Source organism: Epinephelus moara, chromosome 12 (genome assembly GCF_006386435.1).
Source record: "Epinephelus moara isolate mb chromosome 12, YSFRI_EMoa_1.0, whole genome shotgun sequence".
Classification (NCBI taxonomy): domain Eukaryota; kingdom Metazoa; phylum Chordata; class Actinopteri; order Perciformes; family Serranidae; genus Epinephelus; species Epinephelus moara.
Window position 1 is genome coordinate 3,526,650 of NC_065517.1, and position 17,681 is coordinate 3,544,330.

General features: G+C 41.8%; 1 protein-coding gene and 1 long non-coding RNA gene across 2 annotated transcripts in view; one reads left to right on the forward strand and one right to left on the reverse strand.

The window, feature by feature from the left end:
* LOC126399102 (uncharacterized) overlaps positions 1-17,681 on the forward strand; it is a 422,917-nt gene that overhangs the window by 384,325 nt on the left and 20,911 nt on the right. The window lies entirely within an intron of this gene.
* Positions 12,247-17,681, reverse strand: part of ankef1a (ankyrin repeat and EF-hand domain containing 1a) — a 43,218-nt gene continuing 37,783 nt past the window's right edge. The window contains exons 10-11 of the mRNA XM_050058856.1: positions 15,468-15,617; positions 12,247-14,396 (exon numbers count right to left, since the gene is read on the reverse strand). Of these exons, the coding sequence (XP_049914813.1) occupies positions 14,241-14,396; positions 15,468-15,617 (306 nt within the window). The 3' untranslated portion in view covers positions 12,247-14,240. The remainder of the gene's footprint in view (positions 14,397-15,467; positions 15,618-17,681) is intronic.

Sequence of the window (17,681 nt, forward strand, 5' to 3'; positions counted from 1 at the left end):
ACCCATTCTTTTGTCTAAATAACTATCATTATATCTATGGTTGTATTTTGTAACTGGCTAACAAAGAGGTTGCGAGACTTCTCATTAGCCGGTTGCCTGTGTGCATGGTGGTTGTATTGTGGTAAAGGTGGGCCTCACAAATTATCATATTGAAAACTCACGAGTCACGACCCTCCACCACAACATAGCCTACTGTGACAAGTTAACTGAGCATTTAGTGTGAGTTTATTTCATTTTGATGTAGATATAAAACATGGTGCATGGATACATTGACATTACTGGCTTTGTGTTCACAGCAGTTGAGTGAGTTTTGAGTCATAAGTGAAGACTGATAAAGCTATGCCAGACTTCTGCGCAGTGTATGGCTGCTCAAATGAGCGCAGCTGCAAAACAAGACAATGTGAGATCACCTTTCACAGGTAAGACATAGATCATTTCTTCCCCCCCCCCCGGCTTGGCTATGCCAGTGCTGTGGGAAAAGGACCTGCAATATTATATTTCAAGTAACATGTTGCTACCATTTGCTTAAATAATCTTTGAATGTTACAACTTTTGGTCCAGTATGTCAGAAGGGAATGGAGGGTGGACAATTTTGACAATTATTTAAATTTATGGCCACTTCCTCATATTTTTAAGGTTTCCCAAAAATGAAGAGAGGAGGAGGCAGTGGGAGCTGGCCCTGAAGAGAGAGGGATTTGTTGCATCTCAGAGGGCCATGCTCTGTACTGAGCATGTTAGGCTATTGATTTATTTATTATTTAGGCACTATTCAAATGACAAGATTTTCTTTATCCTGATTTTGTCTCCATTTTTGTCAATAGGAGGTCCCTGAGCCGGTGAAGTACTTTGTCACATGCTAGAGAAAGACTTGTGGTCTCAGAATGTCCTACAGCTTTGTGAAGACAGGAGGCAGTGAGGAAGCTTATGACATCATTGCTGAAGATGTTCTGGGAAAAGCGTTCTTTGCTGGGGAGGTGAGGGTTTCTAATCATTTAGCCTACTACATGTATACCTTTCACATAAAAAACATTTTTCTAAATAACTGCTTCAAAGGTCTCTTTACTAAATATATCATAATTTCCTCTCTAATATCTGTTCTATATTGCTGTGAAGACATGAACAAATTTATCCTTCAAACAGCTGTATTTATTTAAGTCTTTCCCCAAAAACGACATTTTACAAGAATACATTTGAGTACATCATGAGAACATTATAACTTATCTTCGCCCTATACTCATTTTTACTGAATAGAACCTGAAGGCATCGCATTGTTACTCTATGTAACCTGTGTTAGCGTTAAGTTCTAGCAGTAAGTTAGGCTAACGTTAACTAGCTCTCCTCCTGCTGATGTTAACACAGATTTGTAGTTCACTTTGTAGCATTATCAGGAAAACAACAGGGTATGTCCTAGAACACATCAATAGTAAGTTTACTGCATCTTTTCCTCCCTACAGCATTCCAGGAAAAATCTCTGTTCATCCCATAAAACGTATATTGTCCATGGGAAGATAGGACGCCATTAGTTTCAAGCCCTACTGTTTAGCCTGCGCAAAACTGATGTGAAACAACAGTATATATAGTAAAGAGACCTTTGAACAACAGTTCATTCATTTTAGTGCCTTACTTTTTTTATGTATATATATTTTTATATTTTATATTTTAATCCAGAAAGATATGTATATGTATATATATATATATATATATATATGTATATAGTATCTATATATTCTCTATTTTTAATCTTTTTTTTTTTAGTACACATTATCACCCTCCACTTCCTGTCAGTGCTTTGAGCTGCTGTGACATGTAAATTTCACCAGTGTGGGTTCAATAAAGTTTATATTATCTTATCTTGAAAACATCGGCCACTGCCATCAGTGAATGCCATCTTATTTGCTGATAGGTCGATGGCAGTCAACAAAGTGAATATCGGCTGATACTGATGTGCCGCCGATAAATCAGTGCTTCCCAACAGCATATCAGCATTTAATTGTTTTAATCATGAAATAAATGAAATGGCTAAAATGAGTTGACACGCACACTTTTATAGACAGTGAAACATTGCTCAGTGACTCTCTGTGGCTGTTTCTTGGACATTTTTAGCTTCATTTGTTTGAAGGTATTTAGATATTTCAGACTAAAACATCATAAATTTATTCTGACAGCCAAAGTAAATGAGGCAGAAACTACAGTGGTTTTAGGCTAATGGCACCCCTCTGTTTTTTATGATCACTGCCAGTGACACAAATGAGCTGTTTTCGGGGCAGAGGAAACTTGTATTTCTGCAATTTAAAGAAAACAGGCAAAGTAAAGCTAATATATCCCCTTACAGAAACAGCATAATAAATTACAACTTCAAAGGGTTAAGTATCTTAAGTGTTTTCATTATGCGCACCATGGAATCTGGTTGAAAATCACTCTAAGCTCAAAAATGTTGTGGGTTTGATTCCTATTTTCCTTTGGTAACTCAGCAGAAGAAAAGATGGTGATAAACTTGTATAGTAAATGTATTTTCTGATCTTTTACAATTTACGTATTTTCAAATCCCAGTTTTATACAGGAAGTTTAGTCAGTAAAATGCTGCAGCTGTAATCTATCCTGCCAGATATTTATTGTATCTGTTTTTGGTCTTTTTCCCAAGAATTGGTGTGTTTATCTGAGCCAAGACCCAGTCCTCTGTTTACCACCCAGCATTATTGCTCTCACTATGAAATTCAAATCAATATCCTCATAATAAAAGTCCCAGGCCTGCAGCAAATTGGAATCTATAGCTTAGAAAGCTAAAGCAATCTATGGCACTGCCAAGGCTGCACTAATGAATGATGAATCACTGCAACACACACACACACACACACACACACACACACACACACACACACACACACACTGAAATACATATGTTCACTCAGTAAACCTGCACAGATAGCAAACATCCACAGACAAACCCACTAAATTTTCTTACACACATTCAGTATACACACATGAGGTGTTGTTGTGTTACATACAGTCAGTCGGGCTGGTGTGAAATATGACTCCCTCATCAATAATGGATGATAAACTAGGATCTTTGCAACACCGCCATTGTTTCACTAGACACAGCATTTCCAAAGCCCTGCTTCAGTGTTTACATTTATTGGCTCTGTGGGGAAACAGAGACACAGTGAGCTCTGAAGCCATCGCAGCATGAAATTACAGGAAATAGATTTTCTTTCAACTTGAACCTGTGAATATATATATATATATATATATATATATATATATATATATATATATATATATATGTATATATAGTGGCAAAAAAAAGGTGCAACAGCTATCTATTAGCGCAGTGGTTAGCGTGGGAACTGCACAGAGAAAAGAGGACTCCACAGTGCTAAGATGTCCTCTTGCATGGTCCGGTATAATTAATGATTTTCTTAAAGGTTTCAAGGTTTATTTTATATTTTGCTGTGTAATGTACTCATTGTGATGTCTGCTAACTGTTTTGAGCATTTACTGTGATTTGTAAATCCATAAAGCTACATTTTGGAGACTTGTAATGATGCTAAACTAGCTTAAATGCTTACCCTTGTTTCATGTGTTGTTAAGATTATCCTGAGACTGACGATAATTTTCACAGTGTGGTGTATGCTGTGTTGCAGGAGAGAGCTCTGTGTAATAAACACCCCATAATCCACCTGGTCATTGTCTGTGGTCTGTAGAAGTGACAGTAGTGTGGAGCTGCATTTCACAGATAGCTGTGACCCACGGGTCATATCATAGTATTATGATGTGCCATGTTATATTATATAATAATTTACTTATTGTGTGATATAGTATCATATTATAATATATTATATCATACTATATTACTTCATATTACACTACAATACATCACACTATATTATATCTTGCTATGCTTATGTTATACTGTGTTACATCATATTATGTTATATTATACTGTGTATTATGTCATAATATATATTTTTATAATATATTATATCTCTTCATATCATGTTGTAACATTATGTTACATTATGTGTTGTTGTTTATTCATGTATTTATTTATTTTTTATTTATTTCTTTACTTTTTATTTTTTCTCTTCTCATCACTACAACCCTAATGCCTCAAATTTATTTATATGTTTGCTTTTTATTCTGTTTACTTATTTTTCTCTCCTCATTATTCACGCCACACCCCACCCTGTCTAAGCCATATAACACGGACATTTGCCCCTCATTCAAATATTGAAATATGCCCCATACATATGCTGTTTTTGTCTATTGTTGTTTGTATGTCTACTCACCTTATGTCTACTGTTTATGTCCTATGTTACTGCTTCTGTCATGTTGTTTTGTTTTGTCCCTGTCACTCCGGTTCACCAATAAAAAAATAAAAATAAAAAAAAAAGATAGCTGTGGTGTATCAACCAGTGTGTAGCATAACTGGGGCACTTTGTTCCTCAACCAGTTTCTTTGTGTTATTATATGCTTTCCTGTTTTGATTGTGTTTCATGTAATTTTGTCGAGTGAGTTTTAAAAATAAGCTACATACACAGGAATGCTAGTACACCTCCTATTCGGAGTGTTGGCAGAGGTAGGAGTAGAGGTATGGTGTTGCAGTTTGTCAGTACTGTTCAGGGGGGTGAGCAGGTTCTAGCTAAGGCCTCTTCAGTCAGTGGAGACAGGGTTCCTTCTCAGAGCCACCACACTGAACCTACACCGAGCACACAGGTTACTGCTACACTCACACAGAACCCTATTCACCTTCACCTGATGTAGTCAGTCAGATGAGTGACATAATTAAATAATAATTAATAATTTGGGCCAGCAGCTGGCGGATAGTAGGCCCTATAGTTGCACGCCTCAGCCCAGCACATAGTACAACCACACCAAGCACCCCAATTGTACATAATGCACCCACTGGTCTAGACTTGTCACAAGTCCAGCTAGTGCCTCACAGGAAGGTGAAAGAGCCTCCAACCTTCAAAGGGGATGACACAGACACTGTGGATGTGCATGAGTGGGAAGACCTGATGAAGAATTACATAAAGAGGACAAATGTCAGACCAGAGCAGCAGGCTGAGGAAATACTCATTCACCTCAGAGGTCGAGCTAAAGATGTTGTTAAGTTTGGAATGAGGAACGGTGGCATTGATGTGACTCTGAACCCGGACGCCATTTATGTTCTCCTCCGTAAACATTTTGCTGCTGTCCCCTGTTCGCCTCTCCCCCTAGCAGACTTTTACACTACACTGCCAAAGAGTAATGAGGATGCGTATGACTACTGGCTGAGGCTCAACCAAGCAGCAGATGTTGCTGCTGATCGCCTCAAGGAACAAGGCAAGGAACTACAGCCTCGAAGTGACACGTATCTTTATCAAGAATTGTCCCTCCAAAGAGGTTGCCATGTCTTTCAGGTCAAAGACAATTGATAAGTGGACTGCGGTGGAGGTCCAGGATGTGCTGGATGAGTACCACACTGAGAGGGGTTCAAGGGGTGCTGCTGCTGCTGTGAGCAGGAAGCCCAGTGAGAATGTGTATGTGAACAAAGTTGAAGTGATTCACACTGCAGCACCTCCACCTGACTCAAAAGACTCTCCCACACCCAAGTCACCAGACTTAGCTGCTCTTGAATGTGTCATTATCATGCTGGAGAAAGTTCTGCTGGAGAGATCTACTCCAACCCAAGCTAATACCACCAGACAGCCTAGATCGAAGCCCTCCAGGATTTAGGGTCTGAATAACCTACCATGTGCTGTCTGTGGCGATGCAACCCATTCTGCTCTCACTCATTGCTGCAACAAGAAACTCTGCTTTAAATGCTTCTCACCTGATCACTCCAGACGCAGCAGCCCTGTGCAGATGACATCCACACCATCTGCACAGTTGGGAAACTTAATGGATCTGCATCCAGGGGAGGATGGTGCAGATCCTCTTAGTGTCCCTCCCATGAGTGATATTGAGGATTTTGAGTCAGTCTTTGAGTCAGTCTGTTCCAGCGTGCCCCTAAACAAAACTGTCACATTTCAAGGTACACACAGAATTCAGAAGTCAGACAGTTTGTTCTACACCACTGTAACTGCAGCAGGTGTCTCTTTGGAGACGATGATCGAGGGGGTCATCTGGTCACGCCTTAAGCTGCATATGATGTGGAAATACAAGTGTATGATTGAAAAATGGTTATCCCGATGCTTGTAGTGCCTGGAAAGACTGATGACATAATCTTGGGCAGCAATGCCATAAAGACAATTATTCAACTGATGAGAAAGACAGCTATCAGCTATCAGCTGTCAGCTATTGGCGACTCATGTCTGAGCCCAGTAGTGTCACCGATGAAGACTGCCATCACTCCTTCTCTCTTCTTTCCAACACAGAGAGGTGGAGAGGTGACACAGTACCGGACAAGGTTGGCACACTGAAGTTGCAACAATGTGTGACACTACAACCACAAAGTGAACATCTCGTGTGGGGCAAGCTTCCTGCACCTATGTCAGTTGGTAGTACTGTGATTGTTGAACCAACCCAAGCAAGATGCAGACCCAGAAATGTCTTGGTTGGTAGGATTGTTACATCTATGTGGGGCGATCGATGTCTGCCCATGAAAATCATCAACCCCACCAATGAACCCATCGTGCTGAAGAGGAACACAAAACTGGCGGATGTGTTTCCCTGTGTTGCAGCTGAAGAGCTGTCTCAACCTGAACACATCCAAGTTCACTCTCAATCTATGACTGACGCTACAACAGCAAGGTCCAAGGAGGATGTCAGAAGAGCAATGGTCTAACTGATCTGGACTTGGATTCATGTGCCGTCTCTGACCTGTGGAGAGACAGGCTTCTCCAGATCATTGAGAGACATGAGTCACGACACAAGATGGACTGTGGAGAGGCATCTGACTTTGTACACAAGATACATCTAGTGGATGAGAGGCCATTCCGTTTGCCCTACCGCAGAGTGCCACCAAGCCACTATGAGAAGCTGAGAACAGCTCTCAATGAAATGGAAGAAAAAGGCATCATTCGCAAATCCTCCAGTGAGTATGCATAACCCCTTGTCCTCGTATGGAAGAAAAAAGGGGATCTGCGCATCTGCACGGATTTCAGATGGCTCAATGCTAGGACTGTGAAGAATGCACACCCGCTGCCTCGCCAAGCTCATGCTCTCGCTGCACTGGGGGGAAATGTCTTCTTTTCCACCATGGACCTCACCTCCGGTTTTTACAATGTACCTCTGCATGAGGACCACAAAAAGTACACTGCCTTCTCATCCCTGCTTGGAGATGGTGTTCTCTCACTTGAAGAACCATAACCTCAAGCTGGCACTGAAAAAGTGCCACTTCCTGCGAAGGTCTGTTAAGTTTCTCGGGCATGTCATCTCTGAGTCAGGGGTTCAGACAGACCCTGGAAAGGTTGAAGCGATTAACCAGGTACAGGTGTCTGACTTGCTGGACAGCGACGGTGTCACTCCTTCACAGAAGAAGATTTGGTCATTCTTGGGGATGGTGCTGTATTATCAGCATTTCATCAAAGATTGCTCCACTAAGGCCAGGCCCTTTTTCAAGCTCCTCTCAGAACAAAAGACTGGGGACAAAACCTGGCGCAGGAGGATGCATGAGAAAAAGTGCTCTAGTCAAGTGAAGTTCTCGGCAGAGGACTGGACGTCCAAGTGTCAGGATGCATTTGACACTCTGAAACACAATCTATTGCACAGTGTGACTAGGGTTGTGCTGATGGGCGATCCGATCGCCCATCGGCGATAGAAGGGTTGTTTCACAATGTCTTTTTTAAATGACGATGCAATCGCGAGGTGTGGGGGGAGACAGCGCGTGTGTGGAGCATGCTGACGAGATCGAGGCTGAGGGAGAGGAGACAGAGGGAGGCCGCTTAGTGAGAGAGCGGAGGGTGGGGGGAGGGGGGGGAGATCAACGCCTCCGCCCGCTGAACACAAGCATACTCGGGCGTACTATAAGCGGAGCGGACTCCGCGAGGAATGTCCGCAGTCATTCGGGCTTTCATAGTCGAGCGCACTTCCGCGTTGTAGTTTCCTGTAAAAATGTCCGTGAAAAATCCCCGCGATGTGAAAAATACATGCCGAGCAGTCACTGGTGCGCGGAGCGGAGTCCGCGCGGTCGTAAAATCTGAGCTTTGCGCGCACAGGGCTTGCGGACGTCCGCTTTGAGTCCGCGCGGACCTCCGCGGAATCCGTTCCGTGTATGTTCCACCCGAGTATGTTCGGGCCTTAACGCGCATGTCGCGGAGCGGTGAACAAACCAAACAACACAATGTCAGGAGAAATTGAAAAGATATGCCATCTATTTAAAGTCAACTTGCTAATTAAGGAGCCATTACATGTTCAAGAGTTTTATAAAGCTGCTCAAACGCCAAAGAGAGGCTATAAGTGAACGTTTCAGCTGCGACGCGTAATGACCCCCCCACCCCCCACCCCCCGGGCGATGACATCGTTCATCGGCGATTTCACTAGATGGCGATAGGACGATAGGATATGGACAAGATCGCCCAACTCTAAGTGTGACCCTAGCCGATCCTGACTTCAAGAAGCCCTTCATTCTTGCTGTGGATGCTTCATTTGAAAGGATTGGAGCTGTTCTTTCTTTCAAGGCCTGTCGCCTTCGCTAGCAAAACACTGTCAAAATCCCAGTTGAACTATCCAGCTCATAGGCTGGAATTTCTTGCCTTAAAGTGGGCCATATGCGACAAGTTTTCCCATTGGCTAAAAGGAAGGCATTTTACTGCATTGTCTGACAACAACCCCTTGACCTACATCCTAACAAAGCCCAGATTGGATCCCTTTGAACAGAGGTGGGTGGCGAAACTAGCGGCATATGACTTTGACCTGAAATATGTCCCACGGCCCAAGAACACTGTCGCTGATGCCCTGAGTCGCGAACCCTTCATCCGTTCCAGCATAAGCCATCCTCTGGTAAAGGAGCCCTATCTGTCTTTGGATGAAATCAATGGAGTTGTAACTGGGACAGTGCAAGACGCCTTCCAGCTAACCACCAACTGCCAGGCCATTCAGACCATTGATGACTGATTGATTGATGAACAGGAAAATCTTTCAGTTTGTCATGCCCGAGTCTCTGAAACAACAAGTCCTTGTAAGCCAGTGTAGCGCTACAGCCAACCTCTGCAGCTGAGGAGGGCTCACCTTTGGTGGAGTGTATTTCCTGGAGCTTCGTGTTGTTGTGCTGTAGGTCATAGTCGGTGTTTCAGACTGAAGGTTTGAGAACATGTTTTTCACAATGCAAAGAGTTTTAGTGCGACTACCTGCAGCAGCAGTGTTCTTGTCATCTTTCTTTCCAACAAAATCAAAGTAATGTAAATATTTCCAACTGCTGAAAACATTTTCATCTTCCAAACTAGCTTTGTGGCACAACATGCTGATTAGGAAAATTAATCTGCTGATGTGACTGCTGTATTTCAAGTCAGTAGTGGGGTGATAACAAAAGTAACGTTGTAATGTGTTATTTGCTTATGGGATAACTGTAATATTGTTACTGAAATTTTATTTTTTATTAGTTACACTGCTCGAAAAAGTAATATTATTACTGTAACACGTGACTGCCCAACACTGACCAGAACCATTCAGAAACATGAACAATTATACAGCAGCAGCCAACAATGTCAGAAGACACAAAAAAGGACTAAATTACAGTCCACAAGTTAAAGGAGCTGATGGGATCACATTTCACTGGAGTTGTACCTTCTATAAGTCCATGTAACAAATAAATGATTGATTGATTCTTTCATATTTGTTCAGCACTGCCTACGTTGACAGTTTAACTGCAGTTAACCAGCAGTGATTGACAGCTCTGATTGGTTGTTTTCCTTCAACCGTGGTAGATTCCAGCAAATTCCATTAGAAGCACAATGAGGAAGAGGAGAAACCTGTTTTTTTCACAGACTGTCTGTCTCATGTACTACTGTGTGGATGTCATAATAGTTTGAGCAAATATGACAAAAAGTTATTTTTATAAAAGTTACCAACTGCATCTTTAAATTAACTATACACTCAGACAACTTTATTAATCCCACAAGGGGCAATTGGTTTGAGCAGCCCAGCACAACAACATGTGAACACAACACATACAATAAAGACGTAGAATAAAAATACAAAGATGAAAGGAATACAGTAGTAGAATAAAGTATGATTACCAAGGTTGTCGTCTGCAGTGGTGTTGAACTGGACTGGCTCATACTGAGGGGTGTCTCTGATGTTTACCACCGATTATATAAAAAATGAGGACTGATACCAGTACATCTGTGTTCGCATGTATGTGTTGTGCTTGCTTGCATACAGTATGCAATTACTGGATTATGCAAAATGCATGTGCAAGGCCATCTGTGTGCATGCATACTTAATGGAAGTAAGGCTATAATGGATGGTAATAATAACATGCCTAAAAGTGGTAACAGTGATACTGTGTGTGTGTGTGTGTGTGTGTGTGTGTGTGTGTGTGTCCCAGTGGGTTGTTTTGGGAAGTGAAGGGTTGGAGTGCTGAGTGCTGAGTAAGCGGTGCAGGACCAGAGCTGGGAGACTGCAGTGCTGCTGGCAGCAACACACACACACACACACACACACAGACTGATCTGTGCTCAGACTGATACTCAGCAGAGGAGGAGAGGAGAGGAGAGGAGAGGAGAGGAGAGGAGAGGAGAGGAGATATATCCTTGGATATACACTAGTAGTATGTACGTACACACTCCCACTCACACAGACAAATATAACACACTGCAGTGTTTTCTTCATATGAGGCACAGCAGAGCCTGAATAATGTAAACTTTCATCACACATGCCTACATACATAACACACATGCGTACATAAACATAGCGTATTCACATAGGAAACCTCATATCTGTCAATGTTACAGAGCCTTAAATGACACATTGTGAATAAAACAAGCATTCTGATATGTAAACAGCCTTCTGTAGTATTTCAACATACTCACTACGCAGGCACACATACTGCAGGACCATATAAGCACGGGCCCACGCCCTGACAGACACACTGCGTCACAGCCAACAATCAGAGCCAGCAGCCTTGTTTACTCCCTCTAACCTGTGTGCCACTTATTGTGCTAGAAAAGCCCTCATCTTCTCCTCCTCCCGCCCACGCCTCCGCTCCCCTCTCATCCCTCCGCCGTGCTCCCTCCCCATCCTCTGAGTCACCCTTCACTGCTCCTTCTCCATCCCCATCCCTCCACCCCCTCTCATCTTCTCACGTCCTTTCGCCTTTCCTTCCCTCGCCGTCAGTCCTCCCCTCTCCTTGTCTCTCCTGCCTCATTATGAATGGCTCTACTGGGTTTTCAGGCGTGTTTTTCATTCTCTGTTCACTGTCTGCATTTTTCTTTCTGTACATCACCACGTATGTGCAAGCCTCTTTCTGCCTCCCCTCTCTGCTTTCATTCCTCTCTCCTCCTTTGCCTCTCTCTCATCGCTCTCCTCTCTTCACATCTTTGTCATCAATGCTGTTGTGACTATGTATATTTAAACAATCCAGGCCCTGTGTTGCCAAGCCCCCCCCCCCATTATATAACTGCATCCCCGTGGACCTTGAGGACACTGCAATCTAATTTTATCTGGTGATGGTGATGATGGCAGTGTGCATCAATGCGACATTTAACACAGAATAGCACATTTGTTTTCCTCGGTTGATTCTTGATACGAATGTCAACAACTAAAATATGACCTGACTACTGTTCAGCTCCAGTCGGCCACTCTGAAGTTACACATGCAGTCAGTTCATACAGGCAAACATAACACATGGAGGAGTAAGGTCAATTCTTATCCGTTCTCTAATGGTATCAATATCCTCTGTTTAATAATATGTGAAATTCAGATTTGTGTCAGAGCAGTCTGAGGAGCTAGCATCACAACAGTAAATACACATGGCTGCCATTTTGATGTCTTTCTGTGCTTGAAACACAAGAGCTCCCCCCAAGTTTTTTGTTCTCTTAGCTCAATAAACAACCAAACCCCTGCAGTGCTTAATCTGCCAAACAGTGCCGTGCGCTGGTGTCTACATGGAACTGCATCTGACTGAGGAACAGTGCTACTCTGCCTGTAACCTGATGCTGTGCAGTCAGTTCAAGAAAAATGAAAGACGACCAGTGGTGATCAAATATAACTGAACCCAGTGAGTCTGTGCACAAAGAGTAATGATTTGATGAGTTCATGTGTTGACTTTGTGTGACTGTAGTACATGTCTAAGGGCATGCACAATAAGAAAGAAAGAAAGAAAGAAAGAAAGAAAGAAAGAAAGAAAGAAAGAAAGTGAGTGGTAGCAGCATCATGCTGTCACTTGTGTGTATGTCTGTCAGTGCAGCTTCATTCAGTTGCTCTATCGGGATACATTTTGTGCATCTGTCTGTAAACAATGTTGAGCTGCTTACATAAACACTGTAACAGGGTTTGTTAGCTGTAGTAATTCCTCTTGGCCATTAAAAGGAAAATTCTCAATCAGTGTTGATGGTAAACGTAGTTGATTGTAGCAATGCATTCTTCAGTGCGTGCTGTATTGAAAGATACAGCAAAGCAGCAGCAGAATCCGCATTCTTATTGCATCCAGTTCCATCATTTGACCCAACAGTGACGTAGTTGGAGGCAGGAAGAATTAAAGGTTGGGTTATGTGTGGTGTGCACTAGATGAACAGAACCAGACTGAAAGCAAAATAAGCACAGCAGCCACCAATTCTGTATTTATGTACAAAATCTTTACAATCAGTACATGTTCCAGTGTACTGACAAATATATGTCTGTTAGATTTGTTAGAGTTTTGTTTTACAGCTTCCAAGAGATACAGTCAATTCCAGCAGAGCATTGTGGATTCACAGTAGTGAGTGGTATATACCTAAGAATTATCTTTATTTTTAAGTGAATGTTCACATTCTTATTATCTGCATGACTTTGTCATTTGATTATTCACAAAAGTGAATTCTACCTTTGCTAAGTTAGCTTGATGAATTTACATTGTATTGTCCTCAAAAATGTATTCCTATATAATGAGATTGTTTTAACAAGGTTTAGTAACATGATGTCTAACTGTGTTGATTAAAGCAGCTGCAATGATTAATTCAAAGATAAACCCAAAGTAAATGCAGTATCTATAATTATTAAAGGAGGCCGGCCAGCTCAGATAACAGCTCAGGCTCAGGACCCTATCTTACACCTGTCAAAAAGCAGTGCATAGCACAGTGCAACTGCTGTTGCTAGTTTCATTTGAACAGCCAGCTCATTATTATTCAGATAGGAAGTTGCACCTACATAGATGGATTCACAACATGCTTACACTAATACATCATTAATGAGGATAATATTAATGACAATGAGTAAAATGTGAATGTAGCAGAGATCAGAGCAGAGCCGCAGAGCTGCTGTCAGACTCCATATTAAGAGCAGGAGCTGTGCACATTTACACAGGAGGAGCAGCATAACTTCACTGATTACTTTGTTTTTTTGTGAATGTGCCTCTGGTCACTTCCGTCTGCTAGCAAACAACAGAGAAATACCTAAAAGCTGCTATATTGATTCTGTTTCCTCTGTAGGATTATAAAACAGATAAGTTTGTTTGCAGCCGACTGTGAAATGGTTGGGATGAGAGTCAGCACCTCCAAATCTGAGGCAATGGTTCTCTGCCGGAAAATGGTGGATTGCCCTCTCTGGGTTTGGGGAGAGTTACTGTCTCAAGCGAGGGAGTTGAAGTATTTCGGGGTCTTGTTCACAAGTGAAGGTAGAATGGAGCGTGAGATGGATCGGCAGTTTGGTGCGGCTTCTGCAGTGATACAGGCACTGCACCGGTTCGTTGTGGTGACGAGAGAGCTGAGCTGGAAGGCAAAGCTTTTGATTTACTGGTCAATCTACATCCCAACCCTCACCTATGGTCATGAGCCCTATGGGTAGTGACTGAAAGAATGAGATTGCAGATACAAGCAGCTGAAATGAGTTTCCTCCGAGGGGTGGCTGGGCTCAGCCTCAGAGATAGGGTAAGGAGCTCGGGCATTCGGAGGGAGCTTGAAGTAGAGCTGCTGCTCCTTCATATCGAAAGGGATCAGTTGAGGTGGTTCGGGCATCTGATCAGGATGCCTCCTGTGCCTTTTACTTTTTATTATGCTCCATTTAACTAGCAAAGTGGAGTTGGACATGCCCTAACTGCACTTTAGACCATGAGCTATAGATAATTTAAATAGGGCTCTAAGATTCCAAAATGTCTGTCTCTTGCTGTCTAACCTCCTTTGGGTCTACTCTGTGGTTTTTGCCAGCTCCAGTGTTTTCCTCTGGATGTTCTGGCTGAAAGGCATCATGAAGTCATCAAAGTCCACCTCGAGGGATAGAAGCTCCTTCCGTCTCTCTATCTTTGACATCAGCTGGCTGGTTGTGGGTGGCTTACCCCAAACCTGAGACAAACAGAAAAAGTCACAACTGCAATTACTGCCTTGGGGTTGTATGCCCCCTTGCACTAGTCAAGTTGCACTCACAGTTTACATCCATGTCTGTGAAAATATGGATGCTTCACACACAGAAGATCTATACAGTCAGCATAGTTTCAAGGTGGGCACCCAAGATTAGTATCACCAATTCAGTATCTAACCAAATGTTTCCCCTTCTGTTCCTGAGATATGGCACTAACTAATGGCCAGAAAAGTGATTCTGCAGAACATTGTGATGTCACAGTGAAATTGACCTTTTGATCTTCACGTCATCATTATATGTTTTGTTTTCACACAAATTTGGGAAATTTTGTCATAATTAGTGTATGAATTCCTGAATTATGGCCCAAATCATGTTTTATGAGGTCACAGTGACCTTGACCACCAAATTTTAATCAGTTCATCCTTCAAGTGGATGTTTGTGCCAAATTTGAGGAAACTCCCCCAAGGCAATACTGCATTCATGAGAATGGGACAGACAGACAAACGGACCGACAGATGGATGTATAGACAACCTGAAAACATAATGCCTCTGGCCACGGCTATTGCAATGCAGAGGCATAAAACTAAGCAGGACACAATACTGAACTGGTGGGAATACTGGATAAGTGTGCTTGTGGTACCATAACTCCACTGCTTTTTCTACACAGTTAGTGCAAGTTGTTGAGTGAGGAGGCAGGCTGCTCAAATGATGATTCTAACATATACATTAATGGACTGTGTGTTCAAATGCTCATTACAAGCTTGTGTTGTTAATTACTATCACTAAAACACCCTGTTCAAGTGTTTGTGGATTGGAAACATATTTATCTTGAGTGTGAAATAAATGTAAATAATAATCCCTTTAAACATTTGCATATTTTGATCCTATTCAGCAGCAATACCTATGAGTTATAAGGCCTTCAGAATGTATCAAAATTTGTCAAGATGCACTTCACAGGTAGTTTATTGGATTTTTTGAAAGGCATGTTAAGACAGGAAGTGTAATGAAAGTACAGTATATTGAGGCATACTGCAGTAAGTGGTGATAAGCCCTACCGTTTTTGGCACAAAGGTGATGTCCACAGTGTTGGTTTTCCCTGTAGTGATCCTGGTGTTTTGCAGGATGACACTCTTTGAATCGTTCTGAGGAGGAGTCTTCCCTGCTGTTGTGGCAGTCGATGTACCTGCACCTTCTGCAGAACCACCCTGTGGGGAACACCAAGACTTTCAGGTTTGCCTTATTTTCTTCCAAGTATTCTGTGCAGTCACCACAAATCAAAAGTCTTTGGACTTTTTAGTTACTTTTAGATTTAAGTAAATGTGATTAAAGCTGGGGTATGCAGTTTAATTTTTGGCATCATTGTGCAAAAATCTCATAATAATCTTTGAGCATATTGTAATTTAGGTGGTGTGAAAGAACACTACACTTTTGCACCTGCTCTTGGCTCTGTTTTCAGGCTTGTGAAAATCTAGCCTGTGAAGGGAGGCTTTGGCCAATCACAGGTCAATTCAAAAAGAGCACTTTTCAATCATGTCAATCACTGCTCATGAACTGTGGTCAAACTGCATTGTCGATTTCTCACCTCAAATGTTTTCTGAAACATATTTTAGTGACTGTTTACCTGTAACATAAGAAAGTTGACTAAATTGCAAAATTTTCACTCAATTGTTTTCGACATGGCGGCAGGGCCACAAACTTTCTCATTTCACAGCTAAACATTACACTAAAATATGTTTCTGAAAACATTTGAGGTGCAAGGTAGGCAGTGCAGTTAGGGCTGCCCCCTGGAAGCTGGAGATTTCAAATGTTTTCAGAGACATATTTTGGTGTACTCTAGGGGTGGCCGATACGGCCCTAAAATAATATCACAATATTTCAGGGTATTTTTGCAATAACGATACTCTTGATGTTATGACAAATTAGTGAAAAAAATGTTACTATTAATCTAAGAAGGTAGAACTGCAAGCAAATAAGTGATTTAATTTTACATGTCAACCTAACAGTTTCCTGCAAATATTCAGTAAAAACTAAACAAAAATGATCCCTCATTTCTTCAGTTTGTTAACAACAGTAACTCAAAGTGAGATTCAGATTCTGTATACAAAATCAAATGTTCAACAAAATAAAATCTACCACAAATGACACATTTAAACAGGTCCCAAATACGAAAAATGTACCCTGAGATCTATGTATATAAATCAACAGGTGATTTCCTTCTCTTTTAGCAAAATCCTAAATGATTGAGTTGTTTTTTTGACACATGGACCTTTATGCTCTGCCATTTTTCTTCTAATCACCATGCTGTATCACCTGTGACAGGCTGCTGTTATGCTACCATACCTATTCCACATTCACATGTATGTATTTTTTTGTCGAGCCGCGAACAGAGGTTTACATTACCAAAGGTTTATGACAAAATCACTTGAGGACACCAACTCCCGTGTGCACACGGTGAGAGAGGAGAGGGAGAGACAGTGTGCTGCTGCCAGAGGAGCCGCTGAATGAGTTCCCTCTGAGCGGTAAGTGGCTTAAAGAGTCAGAGACATAGGCGTTTCTAGCCCAATTGAATCCCAGCACCCCTAAAATTTGAGAGATTTTTTTTTCTACTGTATGTCCCTTTTTAACAAGCTAGAAAAGTGTCAAAACCATACAGTACTTGGTTGAAACGTAATATTTTAACAACAAAAATACAGCATCCCCCCCCCCCCCCCCCCCCTCCCACCTTTCCCCGACTCGGGCTCTGAGCGTTCTATCTGCACAGAGCAATGCGCTGCCTTCCAGAGTGGCTGATGTGCAGTAGTGGTGTAAGTACCTGGCTTAAACTAAGATATATAGGACATTTCTTAACTTCTCACTCAATACCAACACATTATTATCATTACCAGTCCTCATTTTTGCTGCATTTAATCGTAGGTCACTGTTTATGTTGTTAGGTAGGAGTTAGCTGACGTTTTTTCTAGTTAGGAAACGTTACAGGTGGTCAGTACCACTGTCCTGTTTGAACTGGAATGAGAGAAGCTAGCTGTCGTGTCATGTGCATGTGTTTCAAGCACTTTTCTTTTTTGAACTGTATTTTTATTTATGTATTTGTATTATATAATACAGACGAGAAGGAAAAAGGCAGAGACAAACATTGAAAAAGTCAATTACTGTTAATGTGTTAATGTTACATGTTGTGCATTGCATTTCAAATAAAAGTCCAAAAAATAAGCCCAAGGTCCATTTTTGGTATTTTTGGTACTCACTATAGGGGGCTGGTTTACTCCAGA